The following is a 19,653-nucleotide window of genomic DNA, read 5'->3' as shown; positions in this document are numbered from 1 at the left end:
CTATAATTATATAATTTTAATTTTATTTTTAATTTCTATTCTGATTTAAATAAAAAAAAAAATCTCTAATTTAATAATTTATCGTATTTCATATAAAGTGAGAAACATGAATAAATATTGGTATATTAATTATTACGAAATAATTTAAGATAATTAAAATAATATTATATAAAAATTATTTTTTGTAGTGAAACCGCACATCAACCGTGATAAGCTGCAGACTATCAAAGTAAGAGCAGGTCAATTAGTGAAGTTGGAAGTTGATGTCGAAGGTGAACCTCCTCCAACAGTTACATGGAGTTTCGCTGGTGCACCACTTTCAACTGGAGCCAATATTAAAATTGATAACGAAGATTACCTCACTAAGATTCAGTTAATAAATACCAGTCGAAAGTTAACTGGAAAATATACTATCAAGGCTGTGAACGATTCTGGACAAGATGAGGCCGATGTAGAAATTAACATTCTTGGTGAGTAAACTTGAATATATTGGTATGTTGTATCCATATCTCTATTTTAACTTAAAAATAAAACGAAATTCTATATATATTTTATAATATATGTACATAAAATATTTTATTTCATGTTGAAATAAGAAATGCATAATGTAAGCAAATCTTTTAGAATATTTTTTTAAGTGAAATAATGAATGTTTAAAGATTCAAATTATATTAGACTAAGTTACCAAACTAAATGCATAATATAATACAATGTATTATACAATATAATATGTATTTATGTTATAAAACTTATTATGTAATTTTGTAGACAAGCCTGGAAAGCCGGAAGGACCACTGGAAGTGACCGACGTGCACAAAGAGGGCTGCAAATTGAAGTGGAGCAAGCCGAAAGATGATGGTGGACTTCCCCTGTCCAGTTACATAGTAGAAAAAATGGATGTGACGACAGGTCGTTGGGTACCAGCCGGTATCGTGGACCCTGATAAAACTGAACACGCAGTTACCGGTTTGGAACCTGGCCATAAGTACGAATTTCGTGTAAAGGCTGTGAATGAAGAGGGAGAATCAGAACCTCTGCAAACCGACGTTGGCATCGTAGCTAAAAATCCATATGGTATAGTATTCTAATGTTGATTACAATGTTCATACATATATATATTTATTTTTATACGTTATTCTATTTTAGATTAATATTATATTACAATATATTACAATATTATATTACAATATAATATTACAATACAACCAAGCAATTAAGAGCTTATACACAGTTGTTATGGATGCGCTTAATTTATAGACATAGAATTTTTTCACCATGTATATATCGATTCTTAATTAGGTTAATAATTAGCATTATGTTTTTAAAAAAGATTATATAGTTGTCTTAATATATCACTCGTATATTTGTTAAATTGACTTTATTTTTGTATTTATTGTATTTAAATGTTAAATTGACCTATACATCTTACCATAATTTCAAACGTTACTTAGCACTAACAAAGATACAGATTTAATCGATAAATTTTTATATAATTTTGATTTTAATTGTGTGTAACTAAATGGAGGTGCAATTTATTAGTACAATCAGTGAGTTTTTTTAGATTTAATGAATATAGAATACAGTTCAGTAACATAAATGAATCTTTGTATTTAAATCTTACCAACTTTTAAATTGTAAGAAGAGTGTTTTTACATAATCGAATGGAGAATTACTTGAAGTTTGAAGATTGCACCTACATTCGTAATTATAGCATGTAATTACATATTTATTGGTGGATATAATACCTTAAAGAGGGCTGAAAAAAAATAGCCGAAATAACGAAATTATATGTAAAAATGAAGAATAAAGATTAATGTCAATGCACATTTATAATAACTGTGTAAGCTCTTAATTGCCTGGTTGTATTGTAATATTATTTTTACCATTGAGAGCTCGATAAACTTATACCGTTTAAAATTAAGTAATTTTAAATACATACATAAGCTATAGATATTTTTCTTACTTTAAAATTATAGTAATTAAATTATAGTAATTAAAATTATAGTAATTAAGAATTTATAAATACTAACTAATTTTATAATTTGTTACAGATATTTATAGCAAATATTATTTTAATAATTATGAATAATATGCTTGTTTCTTTTTCTGATAGTAAATAAACAAACGTTATATTACGATGCAATATCAAACAAAGAAGATTTAAAAATCTATTTATTTAGTTATATCGTTTATTTTATAATTGTTTTAATTATTAAAAGAGAACAAGTAAAAAACTTACAGCATACTTCATGAAATATTTTAGATGCTCCAGCGGCGCCTGGACTTCCAGAGATTGTCGATTGGTCAGAGAATATGGTAAAGCTTAAGTGGGAACCACCAATAAGAGACGGCGGTGCACCAATTACTGGATATATCATCGAAATGAAGGATAAATTCGGTACTAATTTCGTCAAGGCTGCTGAAGTGCAAGGGCCCGTATGTACTGGCACAGTTCCACGTTTAGAAGAAGGTAATCAGTATCAATTCAGAATACGCGCCGTTAATAAAGCTGGACCTGGTGAACCTAGCGAGGCTACCAATCCGCACACTGCTAAAGCTCGTTGGCGTAAGTATTGCGTCATTTTTATAAGTTAAAAATTAATCCTTTATCAAAAAAGTTGAAAATATAATCGTATATTGCATTATTAAAAAAATAATTATATACATAATATTTCATGTAAAATTATTTATTATATTAAGATTTATTTAAATTCAATTTTTTAAATCTATTTATACAAAAATTTATATAAATTTATATAAATTTATCGATATCTGATTTTTTTATTTTTATTTTGCAGTGAAACCGTATATTGATCGCACGAATCTGCAACCCATAACGGTAAAAGTTGGCCTTACTGTAAGTCTGGATGTAAACATAATTGGCGAGCCGCCGCCAAAAGTAACTTGGACTTTCAAAGATAAGGAACTCGTATCGGATGACACGATACGAATCGACAATGTTGATTACAACACGAAATTCTTTATACTAAAAACTAAACGCGCACACACTGGCAAATACGTGATCAATGCGAAGAACGAAGTCGGCGAGGATACTGCTGAAGTAGAAATCACTGTTCTTGGCAAGCCCAGCAAGCCAAAAGTAAGAATTTTACATTATATTATTATCAATATCATTAATAATTATTCATTATTAATTGTAATATTTATTATTAATTGTAATTATTTTAATTATTCTAATTATTGTCTAGCTTATAAATTTTTGTCTTGATCTGAATCTGATTAAATATCTTGTTTATAATTCAGGGTCCTTTGGAAGTGAGCGATGTTAACAAACATGGCTGCAAACTCAAATGGGACAAACCCGAAGATGATGGTGGTGCACCGGTCGAATACTATGAGATCGAGAAGCTGGATCCTCTTACAGGACAATGGGTACCTTGTGGTCGTAGTACCGAACCTGAAGCAACCATTACAGGATTGCAGGAAGGTAAACCATATAAATTCCGCGTGAAAGCTGTCAATAGAGAAGGAGAATCTGATGATTTGGAAGCTGACAAGTCCATCATAGCTAAAAATCCATTCGGTATGTATTCGAACTCTGGAAAATTTTAGTTTAAAACTTAAAAACTTAATTACTTTCGATTTTAGATGAACCGGGTAAACCTGGTCGACCTGAACTCAAGAACTGGGACAAAGATTTCGTCGATCTCGAATGGACTCCTCCCAAAGATGATGGTGGTGCGCCAATCGAGAAGTACATTGTGCAGATGCGAGACAAAGAAGGCAGACAATGGGTGGATGTTGCTAAGGTTTCAGGAGACCGAACTGCTGCTAAAGTGACTGACGGTATCCAGGAAGGTCATGAATATGAGTTTAGGATCGTGGCAGTCAATAAAGCTGGACCTGGCGAGCCCAGTGATACTTCAAAAAGCGTCGTGGCTAAACCTCGATTCTGTAAGCGATTCGTGTATATATATATATATATAAAACTTTATTGTTTTATTGTTAGATAAAACATTTATTTCTCGTAGTATAATAATAATTATCTAATTTTACTATCTGTTCTTAGTGGCACCGCACATTGATCGTAAAAATCTCCACAAGAAAATCATGCGAATTGGCCAGATGCTGCGACTTGAGGCTGACATCAAGGGTGAGCCGCCACCAATTGTTACGTGGAAACTCAAGGATAAGGTGCTGAAGAGCATGGATCGACTCAAGATTGAGAACGAGGATTATCATACTATGTTTATCCTTAATAAGCTTCAGCGTTCGGATACCGGCACATACACCGTTATTGCCAAGAATGACAGTGGCACTGATCAGGTCGACGTCGAGCTTCAGGTTTGTATGACAACTGCTTTGCAATTTTAATTATATAAATTAAATTCCATTAAGAATATGGAATTATTTGTTAAAGCATCCTTTGTTAAATATAATTGATTGTTTATTTAATGTTTATCAGGTTCTAAGTAAGCCTGGCAAACCAAAAGGACCGCTTGAAGTGTCCGATGTGACAGCCGAAGGTTGTAAGCTAAAATGGAACAAACCCGATGATGACGGTGGCGAACCGGTTGATCATTATGTTGTCGAAAGAATGGATGTGGACACTGGACGTTGGGTACCATGCGGTACTAGCAAAACTCCAGAAGCAGACGTGTCTGGATTAAACGAGGGCAAGGATTATCAATTCCGTGTCAAAGCTGTAAACTCCGAGGGCGAATCCGAACCTCTAGAAACGTCCATACCGACAACTGCCAAAAATCCTTATTGTAAACATTTTATTTTTATTACTCCTTATAATTAATTTTTTTTAATTCCTTTAATTATATTATAACATCTTAAAAAAATATACTTAAAATAAAATATTTGTCAAACATTTACTTCTAATTACAGCTGAACCCGATGCACCTGGCAAACCCGAATTGAAGGACTGGTCGAAGAATCATGTTGACTTGAAATGGAAAGCCCCGAAGAAGGACGGCGGTGCACCAATTGAAAAATATATCATTGAAAAGAAAGATCAATATGGCAAATGGCAGAAAGCCGCGGAAGTTCCGGGTAACAAAACCGAAGCCAAAGTACCAGATCTTGTGGAAGGTCAAAAATATCAATTCCGAGTTAAGGCCGTGAACAAAGGTGGCCAGAGCAAGCCCAGCGAACCCAGCGAAACCCTGATCGCCAAGGATCGCTACGCCGCGCCCAAGATCGATCGCACAAATCTGAAGGATATTACAATCAAGGCCGGTAGTGTCATTCGGCTGGATGTCAAAGTTACGGGTGAACCACCGCCAAGCAAGACATGGTTCCTGAACAAGGCTAAGCAGGAATCCGGCAACGTCTTGACCATTGAAACGGAGGATTACAAGACCAAGTTCGTAGTCTCATCGGCGACTAGGGCGCACTGTGGCACGTTGACTTTGAAGGCGGAGAATAGTTCCGGCAAAGATGAGGCGTCCATCGAGATCTTGGTATTGGACAAACCTAGCAAACCTGAAGGACCACTCAAGGTTTCCGACGTACATAAAGAGGGCTGTACTCTCAAGTGGAATCCACCAGCGGATGATGGTGGTGTACCTTTGGATCACTATGTGGTCGAGAAGATGGATACAGAAACCGGTAGATGGATACCTGTCGCACGTACTAAGGAACCCACAATGGAGGTAGAGAACTTGGTGCCCGGACAGGAATACAAGTTTCGAGTTGCGGCTGTAAACGCGGAAGGTGAATCCGAACCATTAGAGACCGAGCATGGAATCGTTGCCAAGAATCCATTTGGTGAGATTTCTAATTTTTTAAATCTATCTTTTTATTTAACTTTAAACGTTTTATATTAAAATACGACGAATATCACAAAGATTTTCTTGTTCTCCATTATTTAAATGTAAAGCAATTAAAAAATCTTTTAATTAATAAAACTTTTAACAATTATTAATAAAAATATTAAGAATATAGAAGGACAAATTAGAGTCAAATTTGAATATAAATATGTGTAATAAACGTTTAAAGTTTTAACATTCTGATAAATTGATATGAAATATAAATTTAATTTAAAAAACTTAACGTTACATTATATTACATGACATGTTTCGGCATCATAATTGTGTCATCATCAGATGTTACAAAATTTGCAAAGCAAAAACGTGAAAAGACAAAAAAGTGAAAAAGACAGAATATTTTGAATAGTCATTATTAAGTCATTAAATGGTATAAAAGACGCATTGAAATATTCTTATAAATATATGTAACCGGTATCTTATGTGGTATCTGATGTAACACTATAGATGGAGGGTGAAAATGAAATTGCTCGCAATCGATTGAACGACCTATTGGGACTATTTAGAGAATTTTCACGATTATTTATAAGTTATAATCTTTTAAGTACAGATCAACAAGCAATTTCATTACTTTATTGAAGAATTCATTGGTATGGTCTTACATTCTTTCAACATATGATAGATAAGATGCGTGTCAAATTGCTTATATCAATCACTATGATTATGAGGTCAATAAATATATGTGAAATTATTAAAACTATTAGTCATCAAGTTAAAGATCAAAATTGTTACAAATATATAAAATTACTAGTCAAAAAGTTATAAATTAAAGATATATAAATTTATATAATGTGACTGTTGTGACAGTTTGATATGTTTGACTGACAGATATCTTTCAATGTATAAAACATGACCTTAGAGCTGCAAAGTCATAATTTATTTATTATCGGTATGTATGCTTTGTGAAGTCCCTTTGTATCTGTCTATAAGTTGAGGTTGTTTTTCTGTTTTTTAATATTTCCGAGATTAGGCGTTTGTTATAGCATGGTTCTTTATCTAGAATTATGATGTTATCCCAATAAAATTCGTGTTTCTGCTGCCACCTGTGTTCTGTTCACGGAGCGAGTAGAGATATTCCACCGATGTTCAGCAATTCTCGTTTTTAATTGCCTACCTGTTTGTCCCACATATATAGCACCGCAGTCAAAGCAATTGACCTAAACTACATTGGTCTTGGTAGAGTGGAATCGAGGATCTTTTGAACTTTGATAAATTTCTGTGATTTATTGATACTATAAAATCCATTTGAGTCTTTCTTAAATTGTTTAAATTTCTCGGTAATAGAAGGTATAAATGGAACTATGAACCACGAAGTTCTATTAGGTTCGATCTCATTATTTGAGCGAACCCGCGTTTCTATTTTTTGTTTTATGAGACTGTGAATTCTCTTCTTAATGGTATTACAAACGAAATCGAGCGGATAGTCATTCTCGAGTAGTAGAGTATTAATTACAATTAAATTCTTCGTATGGTTTTCAGCATCAGATAATAATAATGCTTTATCGACTAAGCTTATGATGGTATCTCTTTTCGGGGAGATCGGGTGGTTAGATAAAAAATTCAGGTACCTATCTACCTGAGTAACTTGATTTGTGATACCAGTCGAAAGTCAAGGATTTCTTTTTTCATAGTTATATCCAAAAAGTTTAGTGATGCTTCTCCGTTTTCCAAAGTGAATTGGAGTCGTGGATGGAATGAATTGAAGTGTTCTAATATTGTTACTATATCAGATGATGAGATTGTCGTGCATATGTCATCAACATATCGATAAAAAAACTAATCATTAATTATACATAAACACAACGCGGTATTTTCTAAACTTTGCAGCACTGTCCGCAATGATGAATGACAAGAGAGAACCATGGATGTGCCAAAGGATTGTTTATAAATGACATTGTCGACAATGTAAAATATATGGAATTTAAGACGAATTGAACTTCTGTCAGAAAATCTGTTTTCGAAAAGTTACATTTTTATATGTAGTTCCATTTTTTACTCCAAAACAACATCTATGGGGACGTTTGTGAAGAGTAACATCACGTTCAATGAGACCAAATTGTGATCAATTATTATACTTTTCGAAATTAATCCTTGAAATTTTTTTTCTTACATTTCTCAGTTTAGATAAGTAATAATAATTTTATTTATATCACAGATGAACCTGGTGCACCAGGACGTCCGGAAGCGACCGACTGGGACAAGGATCACGTGGATCTGCGATGGACTCCACCGTTAAAAGACGGCGGATCTCCAATCACCGGATACGTGATCGAGAAGCGGGAGAAGGGCGCACCCAAGTGGATCAAAGCATGCGAGACTGGGCCGGATTGCAAGGGCCGCGTCGACAATCTCGACGAAGGTGTCGAATATGAATTCAGAGTCAAGGCCATTAATGCTGCTGGTCTCGGTGAACCATCCGATGCTAGCAAACCGATTACCGCCAAAAGTCGAAGACGTGAGTTCAGATAATTAAAGATATTTTAATTATTTGTCTCTTTCGTTAAATAATCTTTAGAACTTTAAAATATATTCTTTTCAATAAAAAATTTTGAATCACAGATTTAAAAGAATTTTTTAATATAAAAATTTTTGTTGAAAAAATTTTTGTGAAATTTTCAAAAAATCTTAATGGATAGGTATAGATTTATTAATTATGATGTTATTTCTTTTGACTGTTCAGTCCCGCCGAAGATTGACAGACGTAATCTGCGCGATATAACTGTGCGCGAAAACGAAGCATTCCACTTTGACGTCAAAATTATCGGAGAACCACCGCCAGACGTTACATGGGTAATCAACAATAAGAGTATCCAGCAAACCACACATCGCAGAATACAAAATGTGCCTTACAATAGCAAATTCTTCAACGATAAGCCCGAACGTAAGGATAGTGGCACTTATAAAATCACAGCAGTCAATCAGCATGGATCCGATACCGCCGAAGTCGAAGTCACCGTTGTCTGTGAGTAATTTTTACAATTAATATTTTGCAAGTTTTATAATTAAAGAAAATAATTATTATATTATTATATTATTTTTTGTATTATATATTTTCTATTACATTATACTATGTAACCATAGATGAACCACTTTTACCTGTCAGAACGTTCTAATACATGGATTTAATGGATATAAGATAATAATTTTTAAGTATTTTTTTAGATTTTATGTTTTACTTGAAATATTGTACGAATAACTGCTGTTTTTAAAATTTGATTAACATTGATAGTGACCCGATGTCGAAACGTCTATATTATTTATTAAAATAGTGATTGTTTTTATATTCTGAACATTAAATGATATCATTTAGCTAATAACCCTTCTTATTTATTATAGATACTTAAAATAATTATCGGTCTATAATGAATAAACTGTTTTATTTATTGTTTTTCTCTTTGTCAAATATTAAAAATAAAAGTACTTAATGTGCAATAATCTGTAATAAAAATTCTCCGTGTGTAATCTTATGTTTTTACTTATATAACAATTTAATCTAAATTTTGTTTGTTTATCAGCCAAGCCTGGCAAACCAGAAGGACCATTGGAGGTATCTGACGTGCACAAAGAAGGATGTACGCTTAAATGGAAGAAACCTAAGGATGACGGTGGAGAACCACTTGAAGGCTATCTTGTGGAGAAGTTTGATCCAGAGACCGGTGTCTGGTTACCAGTTGGTAAAACTACTGGGCCCGAGATGAAGGTCGAAGGGCTTATACCGGGACATGAGTACAAGTTCCGAGTCAAAGCACTTAATAAAGAAGGAGAGTCTGAACCATTGGAAACCTTTAGCTCCATCGTAGCGAAAGATCCGTTCAGTAAGTGGAATATTATAAAATTTATCGAAAGTAATAAATAGTATTTTGTGTGTGTGTGTGTGTGTGTGTGTGTGTGTGTATCTTTTAATAATCTTTGATAAGTATACAACAGTTATAAAACAGTTTGGATCGTTAACGCTTTTATATATTATCACAGAAGTATAAATTGTTATTTTGAAATTAATTTACTTAATATTTTGTAGCATTTTTCTTGCTTTTAATTCTTATTTCCTCTTTTCATAATGAATTATATAAAAACAGTATCTTACTGATAGCTCAGTATTTTTTTTAAACTAATATTAATTGCTAATTTTATTATAATAATTAATTTTTATAGCTGTACCAACTGCACCTGGAGCACCGGAACCGGTCGATTGGACAGCTAATCAGGTTGAACTTGCCTGGAAAGAACCTGTCAGCGATGGTGGATCGCCTATCACGGGCTACATCATTGAGAAGAAAGATAAATACAGCACTATGTGGGAGAAGGCTTTGGAAACCGGGACACCGGTCACCAAAGCTTTGGTACATGGTCTAATAGAAGGCAATGATTATCAATTCCGCGTGATTGCCGTAAACAAGGCTGGTCAGTCAGAGCCTGGTGAAGCAAGCAAGACGTTTACTGCTAAGCCGCGTTTCTGTAAGTATTTATGATATTTCAACTTTTATAAATTTTTCTTGCTGGTACAATGATTTATAATTGATTTGATTAAAATTTTCCTTTAAATAAGTTTTATGTACGAATTATATCGAATATTATCTTATTATCTATATTATCTTATTAATAAGTAATATGCATTTAAAATCTTAATTATATAAGCAATCGATATATATAGCAGCTTAAGCAGAACAAATATATATCACGATAATATAACGTCAAAATAATATTAAAATAAATTGGAAATGATTGAAAAATGACTTTTAATGATTATTTTGGAATCATTTTGACATCATTTTATTATAGATTTGTTGTTCTACTTGAGAGAATAATAATTCTTGTATCTTTGCCACAAAATGTACGCATATTCTAAAAATAATTTTGTATGCATATTCTAAAAATAATTTCAATGAATCGTGTGCTTGTCTAAATCTGATATCGGCATCTAATTATTCGTCACAGTGGCCCCGAAGATTGACAGGCGCAATTTGAGGGACGTTACCCTGTCCGCTGGCTCGATGCTGAAATTCGATGCCAATGTGATCGGCGAACCACCACCACATATCGAGTGGCGTTACGGCGCAATACCACTTCATTCCGATCGCAAGGTGCAGATCGACAACATCGACTACAATACCAAATTTAGCATACGTCCGGTATCGCGGGACGACAGTGGTGATTACACTGTTACTGCCAGCAATTCATCGGGCAAAGACTCGGTGACGGTGCAGGTGACGGTGACGGACAAACCTACGCCGCCTGAGGGACCGCTTCAGGTGTCGGATGTACACAAGGAAGGATGCAAGTTGAAGTGGAAGAGACCTAAAGACGACGGCGGCACGCCCATCGAGTATTACCAAGTGGATAAAATGGACCCGGAGACCGGATGTTGGGTACCTTGCGGACGTTCTACCGAACCGAGTAAGTCGCCGGATTGATTAATTGAAAAAAATAAAACTGACATAATACACAATTCCAAATTAAATCTTCACTTAAACGATGCGTAATAATTCCTGTTTCTATTATTTTTTATTTTATAAAACGCTTCAAATTTCTTCTTCCATTTTTCATTAATAAAGTTTTCCTACAAATTCGCTATTTTAAAACACATACATAATTTATTTTATAATATTGATTTTATTATTGATTTATGTCAAATGAATTATTTATTATAGCTCTCGAGGTGACAGGTTTAACACCTGGCAAGGAGTATCTCTTCCGGGTGGCCGCTGTCAATGCCGAGGGCGAATCAAAACCTTTGGAAGCGGAGCAGACGATAGTAGCCAAAAATCCATTTGGTACGTTAATCAAATATGTATTAAAGTTATATAAAACATCGTGTAAATATAAATTACAAAACATAATTTAAAGACAAATATTATTTTTAATCTGACAGAATTTTTATTAAATTTTTGTTTCTATGTTCAGACGAACCAGGCAAACCGGGTGATCTCCGAGCCACTGATTGGGATAAGGATCACGTCGATTTGAAATGGACTCCGCCGGAGAATGATGGCGGTTCGCCAATCACTGGTTACGTAATTGAAAAGAAAGACAAGTACGGCGAATGGGAGAAGACACTGGAGGTGCCTGCAGATGAAACATTCGCTACAGTACCAGATCTTATCGAAGGTCAACCATACGAGTTCCGCGTGCGTGCCGTGAACAAAGCTGGACCTGGTGAACCGTCGGACGCCACGCCGACTATCATAGCCAAACCACGCAATCTAGCGCCCAGGATTGATCGTACCAACTTAATTGAAGTGAAGATCAAGGCCGGCCAAAACTTCAACTTCGATTGTAAAGTAACGGGCGAGCCACCGCCAACTACCAAATGGATGCTAAATGGTAAGGAGGTCCGACCGTCTGAGCGTGTTAAAGTCAAGCACGTGGATTACAACACTAGTTTGAACGTGCGGATGGCTACGCGTGCGGAATCCGGCAAATACACTATCACTGCTGAAAATATTAATGGCCGAGATGAGGCATTCGTCAAAGTAACTGTGCTGGATAAGCCGAGTCCACCTCAAGGTCCACTTCGCGCATCTGATGTGCACGCCGAAGGCTGCAAACTCACGTGGAAACCGCCTGAAGATGATGGTGGGCAGCCAGTTGAGAAATATGTCGTGGAAAAAATGGACGAGGCCACAGGTCGTTGGGTGCCGGCCGGAGAGACTGATGGACCGGAAACGAACTTGCAAGTGGAAGGCTTGACGCCAGGGCATAAATACAAATTCAGAGTGCGAGCAGTTAACAAGCAGGGTAAATCTGAGCCTCTCACCGCCATGCAGGGCATTGAGGCGAAGAATCCTTTCGGTAAGACAAACATGTTTTTATTGAAATAATAATTTTATGTATTTATGAGTAAAAATTTGAGTGCGTCATATATTTCCAATATAATGATTATAATTATTCGTAATTTATTATATTCCTTAATATTTGCAACAAAATGTCAATATTATGTTTTCACATTTTTTATATTATTTTATTTTTTGTAGATGAACCAGGAAAACCGGGTACGCCAGAGGTGATTGATTATGATAGGGACTTCGTTGAGCTTCAATGGAGTCGTCCTGAGGAAGATGGTGGATCACCAATCACCGGTTATATCATAGAGAAACGCGACAAATACAGTCCGACCTGGGAGAAATGCGCAGAAATTGATGGCGACACGAATCGTGGAAGAGTCGACGATCTAGTCGAGGGAACTCCATACGAATTCCGTGTAAGAGCTGTCAACAAGGCTGGTCCTGGCGAAGCTTCGGAGGCGTCCAAATCCCATATAGCGCGACCGAAGAATCGTAAGCATTTGCAAAGCATTTATCAAATTTTGTGTACCTACATTTAAGAGAATTGAATTATTTTACAATAATATTTTTATAACTTAGAAGTTTAAGAAACAAAAAACTGAGATTAAAAATATTTGGTAGGTGTTGCATTTACAATTTAACCTTAGGAAGAACATGGATACAATGTATCCTATGCGGTTTTTTTACATTGCTGTAACTTTTTTATAATTTGAAGACCTGGATTAAGGCTGAAAAAGACTTTAATTGTCTATAGATATGATAAGTCTGCAAGGATATTTTTTTGCGTTATTCTCATTGTGAGAATGCACGAAAGTTCAAAAAGAGTACTTGGGATCCATATGTGATTAGTTTGTAATTTTTGGTATTCTAAGTATCCCTTTATTTTTTATTAAATATACTTTTACTAAATTTCGGATAGTATAAAAGTAAGTACATGAAAATGTAGAAAAGAATTATATTTCAATGTAATAAATAGTAGAAATTTTATAATTTCTGTCAGTTTTCAGAGATCGCTCGGCCGAGGCGGATTTATTGCTTTGAGTTGCATTATTCTCTAAACTAAATCCTAATAAACTAATTATACATACTATAATAATATTTATATATGTACAATCCTTTATGTACTTATATTATTACTCTTTTATATTGTTCAAATAATAAAATTTTATTTATTAATTGTAAATTTAAAATATGTAGATTCTTCAAAAATGTCGATTTTCGATAGTTTAAATAATTATACTTTTTTGAGCGATTCATATCATACTATTTTTTTTGTTAGTCCAAAGGGTTAAACAAATCCTATGGTTTTTTGCTCGAACATTAAAAATATGAGAATTTTTTTATCCAAAATAGTCATTTTTGTGAATTTTTCCAATAAAATTTCTTTGAAGCATTCTAATTAATTGAAGATAAAATATTATTTATTTGATCCATTTCTCTGTTTTGTCTGCCTTCAAAGTATAAATTTCACACATTTTGAACTAAAAAATACGTATTCAATCCAGAGATATAGCGTGACAAAATTACAGGATTTCACATACTCTAGTTATATAGGCCGGGAAAATAACTAAAAATAAGTCTGACTTTCTAAGGTTAATAACATATAATTAATTATATTATATATTTTGTGTTCAGTCCCACCGAAAATTGACAGGAAGTACATGTTAGACGTGAAAGTGCGTGCTGGCAGTTTCTTCGACTTCGATGTGCCGGTAACTGGCGAGCCACCACCAAGCAAGGAGTGGTCGCTAAAAGATAACGTAGTGATGGCAAGTGATCGTATCAAGATCATCAATGAGGATTACAACACTAAAGTACGCGTGATGGAGGCGAAACGTTCCGATTCCGGCATCTATACGCTTGTGGCCAAGAATGTGAACGGCAAAGATTCTGCTACATTAACGGTGAACGTGCTGGATGTACCTTTGCCACCAGAAGGTCCATTGAAGATCGACAACGTCACTAAAAATGGCTGCACTTTGAAGTGGCGGCCACCCAAGGATGACGGCGGTTCTGAGATCCAATATTATCAGGTTGAGAAAATGGATATGGAAAATATGCGCTGGGTGCCTGTGGCTGAGGCTAACACCACTTCAGCGCATGTGGGCCACCTGATTGAGGGACACGACTATCAGTTCCGTGTTCGAGCGGTCAATAAGCAAGGCGAGTCTCAGCCATTGACGGGAATGGACACTATCACTGCCAAGGATCCGTTTGCTAAGCCAGACAAACCTGGTACGCCGGTCGCCACCGACTGGGATAAAGATCATGTAGATCTGGAATGGACACCACCTAAGAAAGACGGCGGATCGCCCATAACCAGCTATATTATCGAAAAACGACCTCGTTTTGGACAATGGGAAAAGGCTGCTGAGATACCCGGAAACCAGACTAGCGGCAGAGTACCTGATCTGACCGAGGGTCAAGAATACGAGTTCAGAGTCATCGCTGTGAACAAGGGCGGACCTGGTGAACCATCCGAAGCATCGGCGCCAATTGTTGCTAAGCCTCGTTTCAGTAAGTTTAAATGTTTGTCGAAATTAAGTAAATTATTTTAAAAAGTTTTATTATAAAAATATATGAAATATTTTTTCGTATTAGCAAGATCTTTTTTTAAAATGCATATTTTTCTCTCATAAAGATTTTTTTCTGAGAAGTAATAATTTTTTATAATTTGTTTTTTTTTAATAATTAGAGATATTTTCTCTCTGCTAATGATATTGCCTTCATAATTTTTTCTTTAATTGTAGTTGCTCCTTCGTTCGACACACATTTGCTGCACGATTTGGTGGTTCGCGCCGGTCAGAAAATCAGTTACAACATTCCTATTGTGGCGTCACCTAAACCGAAGGCAACGTGGAATCGCGATGGTGTACAGATTGTAGCCGATGCTCGTCATGAGATGTACACTACTAACACTGAAACTTCCTTCGAGATTCCATTCTCTGTCCGTAGTGATACTGGACGTTATACTCTAACTTTGGAGAACGAACATGGTAGTTTCAGGTACTTGACAAATCAAAAAATTATAGTTATTCTTTAATATAATTATAATTTGAATAATAAAAAATCTCTTAATCAAATTAATTTACGTCAAATATTTTATACATTTATTTAAAAATGATATTTTAAAACATTTATTTAAAACAAATAATAAGACAATGTGAACAAGATTTTAATATTGAAAATTAATTTGAAGAAATTTTTTTAACAAAATTTTTTTTATAATACAATTTAATTTTGATGATTGTTAGTTCAACAAACTATGATAAATTTTTAGTGCCAGCGCGAGAGTCACTGTTCTCGACAGACCGGCACCGCCAGAGAAACCTTTGGATGTCAGCAATGTCACCAAAGAAGGTTGCCACTTAACGTGGGGACATCCTCTTGATGATGGCGGAAGTTCCATTTTGCACTATGTTATTGAGAAGATGGACTTGTCTCGTGGAACTTGGTCTGACGCCGGTATGAGCATGGTGTTGAGCCATGAGGTCAACCGTCTGATTCATCGCAAAGAATATTTATTCCGTGTTAAAGCTGTTAATAATATCGGAGAATCCGATCCGCTCGAGACCACGAAAAGCATCATCGCGAAGAACGAATTTGGTGAGTAATTTGAAAAAAAAAAGATATTTCAAAATTAAATAAAAGTGACAAAAGAGTTTTACAATTGAAATCGCTCATATCATAAAATCTTAGAATTAAAAGTACATTGAAAAAATAATGTTATTAATAAATGCGTCTGCAATTTTCAGATGAACCGGACGCGCCTGGCAAACCGCAAATCATGGACTGGGACAAAGACCATGTAGATTTACAATGGCCGGTGCCAAAGAATGACGGTGGATCACCGATCACAGGCTATATTGTTCAGAAGAAAGAGAAGGGCAGCCCTTATTGGGTGAATGCAGTACACGTACCGGCTGGTCAAAACAGTACGACTGTTCCAGATCTGACAGAAGGTCAAGATTATGAATTCCGTGTGATCGCTGTCAATGCCGCCGGTCAATCTGAACCATCGGAACCTAGCGATCTCGTCACTGCCAAACCTCGTTTTCGTAAGTTGTGAATTTTCATATAATTAATTTAAAAAGTGACTATTTGATTAAACAGTATAGATTTAAATAACAGTAATAAATAATATTTTTTAATTTTATAGATTTATAAATTATTATTTTATATAGCATAATGATTTTTTATATTCTAAATCTTTAATATATTGTGAATTTATTTACATTGGACATTATACATTACATTTAACTTTCTTCAATTTGTGTAGTGGCTCCGAAAATCAAAACGCCCTTACAGGACGTTCGTATCAAGGCTGGACTTATTTTTCATGTGGATATCGACTTCATCGGCGAACCGACGCCGGAAGCAAGTTGGAGTGTAGGAAGCAATGAATTGACTTCCAATGATAGAACGACGATCACATCGATTGGCTATCATACAATTGTGCATATCGTCAATGCTAAAAGGTCTGACTCAGGATTATACCATTTGTTGCTAAAGAATAGCAGCGGCATAGATGAAGGCAGCTTCCAAGTGACCGTCTTAGATAAACCTGGACCGCCGGAAGGTCCTTTGCAATATGAAGAAATCACCAATCAATCCGTCACGCTCTCGTGGAAGCCACCCAAGGATAATGGAGGCAGCGAACTTACGTAAGTAAATTTTTAAATATTTCAACATTATTTATGAAATGAACTTTATTTGATATATATTTTGAATTTACAAACTTTTCTTTAAAAATAATATAGAAAAAATCCTAGATGAAATATTCAAATAGTTGTTCAGCTTTTTCGTATGATCAAATTTTCTAGCCTTGTTAATTCTCCTCTCTTTTCTCTATCTATCTCTCTCTCTCTCTCTCTCTCCCCCCCCCCCTCTCTCTTTCTATATTTATTAAATTATAATTCTATAATGAAATCATCATTAAAATTATAAGTTTTATGTTAATTTGTGTTATACAATATATACATATAAAAAAAGAATAGCACTAATAGTACACAAAATAATTTCATATACATGTTTGTTCTATATTTTGCAGTGGATACGTCATTGAAAAGCGCGATCTCACGCATGGTGGTGGTTGGGTGCCTGCAGTTACACATGTCAATCCCAAGTATAATCATGCTACTGTGCCAAGATTGCTAGAAGGAACTACTTACGAATTTCGCGTGTCTGCAGAAAATCTTCAGGGTCGTTCTGAACCATTGACCACCGATCGATCTGTTGTTGCCAAAAATCAATTCGGTAAGTACTATTAATAGAATAGTACTATTAATATTAATTCTATTAGTTTTAAATTATAATTACTTCAATTGAAACAATTCTAAAACTATTATAAGATCATTAATTATATATTTAAGTATGATTTTTAGAATCGATCCTTAAGTACTTAAAATTATTGCTCATTTGTTTAATATGAATAATTTCAAATTAATATCTTTATATTGAATTCTCCGAGTTCATAAATTTATGGAAATTTATCTAAATTCTTTCAAACGTTTACTTTTTATTGTTTTCTTACTTTATTAACATATTGTTATATTCAATTAATTGCTTAGTTGTTCCTGGACAACCCGGCAAGCCAGAATGCGTGGACGCCGATAAAGATCACATCAAGATCAAATGGACTCCACCTATTAGCAACGGCGGCTCCAAGATCATTGGTTACGATGTGGAGCGTCGTGATCGTGCTACAGGTCGCTGGATAAAGCAGAACAAAGAACCTGTCAGATATCCTGAATATTACGATGATCATGTGACCGAGGGTCATCAATATGAATATCGCGTATCGGCTATAAATGCCGCAGGCGCCGGAAAAGCGAGCGAGACTTCATCCGTGTTCACGGCTAAACCTATGAAGGAGAAACCGAAACTTTATCTAGATGCTCTAATTGGACGTAAGATCAAGGTCCGCGCTGGAGAACCAATCAATGTCAACATACCATTGTCCGGCGCGCCCACGCCAAAGATCGAATGGACCAAGGATGGAAGATCGCTCATGGAAACTCTTCGCCTATCTGTAGGTTTATTTTTCAATTTAATTTTAGAATTGCAATAAAGATAATAAGAAATAATTTTTTATTAAATTAATTTGACTGGAATTTAATTGAATCAAATTATGTGACAACTTATTAATAATTATGTGTGTGAATAATAATTATAAATTAAATGCTTTTATTAATTAAAAAAATTTTTATAAATATTTTCTTTTACAATTTTTTTTTATATTTATGGAACATAAATTTTAGATTTTATTCCTTGTCTTGTAGAGTTTCTTTCAATTCATATCTTAGTTTTTATTTCTTAGTTTATAATAGTCTTTACTCTTTACTGTGCATGTACATTTTTTTATTTTTATTATATTCTTAGACTGAGACTAAGAGCGATCGAACACAACTTCTGATCGAAAAATCCGTGCGAGATGACGGTGGCATGTATACCGTGACGGCGACGAATGAGCATGGAAAAGATTCAGCTGACATCGAAGTGATAGTCGTGGATAAACCTGGACCGCCTCAGGGTCCTTTGCAATACACTGGCACGACGCAAGAATCCATCGGCCTGTCCTGGAACCCACCGGCGGACAATGGCGGATCTGATATCACGAACTACATTGTCGAAGTTTCTGATTATGATTCTGACAATTGGCGACAAGTGCCGGGATACGTTCCCAGGACGAACTTTACGGCGAAGGGGTTGACTGAAGGCAAAAAGTATGTCTTTAGAGTCCGTGCTGAGAACATGTACGGTGTATCAGAACCCTTGGAGGGCAAACCCGTAATCGCCAAGAGTCCGTATGATCCACCGGATGCACCAAATCAACCTGAAATTCTTGGTTACACTCCTAATAGTTGCAGTCTGGCATGGAATCCACCTATCAATACCGGAGGAAAGCCTATAACTGGTAAGTTATCGCAATAAATTACTGTATAATTGTTGGTCTCTTAAATCCAGATAATTAATATTTATTATTTAACATTGTATTACATTAAACCTACAATTTAATGTAATATAAAATTTTTAATAATTTTAAAAAGCTTCTTTGAAATTATTAAAAATTT

General features: G+C 34.8%; 1 protein-coding gene across 24 annotated transcripts in view; it reads left to right on the top strand.

Moving 5' to 3' along the window:
- The window catches only part of LOC108684199 (twitchin), a 105,061-nt gene that overhangs the window by 69,622 nt on the left and 15,786 nt on the right, over nt 1-19,653 (top strand). For all 24 annotated transcript variants that reach the window (XM_018188400.1, XM_018188392.1, XM_018188399.1 and 21 more), the window contains 25 exons: nt 189-470; nt 769-1,074; nt 2,264-2,566; nt 2,799-3,100; nt 3,265-3,544; nt 3,610-3,915; nt 4,031-4,305; nt 4,427-4,733; nt 4,858-5,739; nt 7,954-8,253; nt 8,479-8,760; nt 9,314-9,613; nt 9,951-10,253; nt 10,734-11,192; nt 11,447-11,569; nt 11,700-12,587; nt 12,770-13,072; nt 14,216-15,097; nt 15,331-15,586; nt 15,861-16,186; nt 16,336-16,638; nt 16,860-17,244; nt 17,631-17,836; nt 18,151-18,611; nt 18,962-19,496. In XM_018188400.1, the coding sequence (XP_018043889.1) occupies nt 189-470; nt 769-1,074; nt 2,264-2,566; nt 2,799-3,100; nt 3,265-3,544; nt 3,610-3,915; nt 4,031-4,305; nt 4,427-4,733; nt 4,858-5,739; nt 7,954-8,253; nt 8,479-8,760; nt 9,314-9,613; nt 9,951-10,253; nt 10,734-11,192; nt 11,447-11,569; nt 11,700-12,587; nt 12,770-13,072; nt 14,216-15,097; nt 15,331-15,586; nt 15,861-16,186; nt 16,336-16,638; nt 16,860-17,244; nt 17,631-17,836; nt 18,151-18,611; nt 18,962-19,496 (9,555 nt within the window). The remainder of the gene's footprint in view (nt 1-188; nt 471-768; nt 1,075-2,263; nt 2,567-2,798; nt 3,101-3,264; nt 3,545-3,609; nt 3,916-4,030; nt 4,306-4,426; nt 4,734-4,857; nt 5,740-7,953; nt 8,254-8,478; nt 8,761-9,313; nt 9,614-9,950; nt 10,254-10,733; nt 11,193-11,446; nt 11,570-11,699; nt 12,588-12,769; nt 13,073-14,215; nt 15,098-15,330; nt 15,587-15,860; nt 16,187-16,335; nt 16,639-16,859; nt 17,245-17,630; nt 17,837-18,150; nt 18,612-18,961; nt 19,497-19,653) is intronic.

The sequence above is a fragment of the Atta colombica genome, unplaced genomic scaffold (assembly GCF_001594045.1).
Source record: "Atta colombica isolate Treedump-2 unplaced genomic scaffold, Acol1.0 scaffold127, whole genome shotgun sequence".
In the NCBI taxonomy this organism is placed as follows: domain Eukaryota; kingdom Metazoa; phylum Arthropoda; class Insecta; order Hymenoptera; family Formicidae; genus Atta; species Atta colombica.
This window is presented reverse-complemented; position numbering and strand designations above follow the sequence as displayed.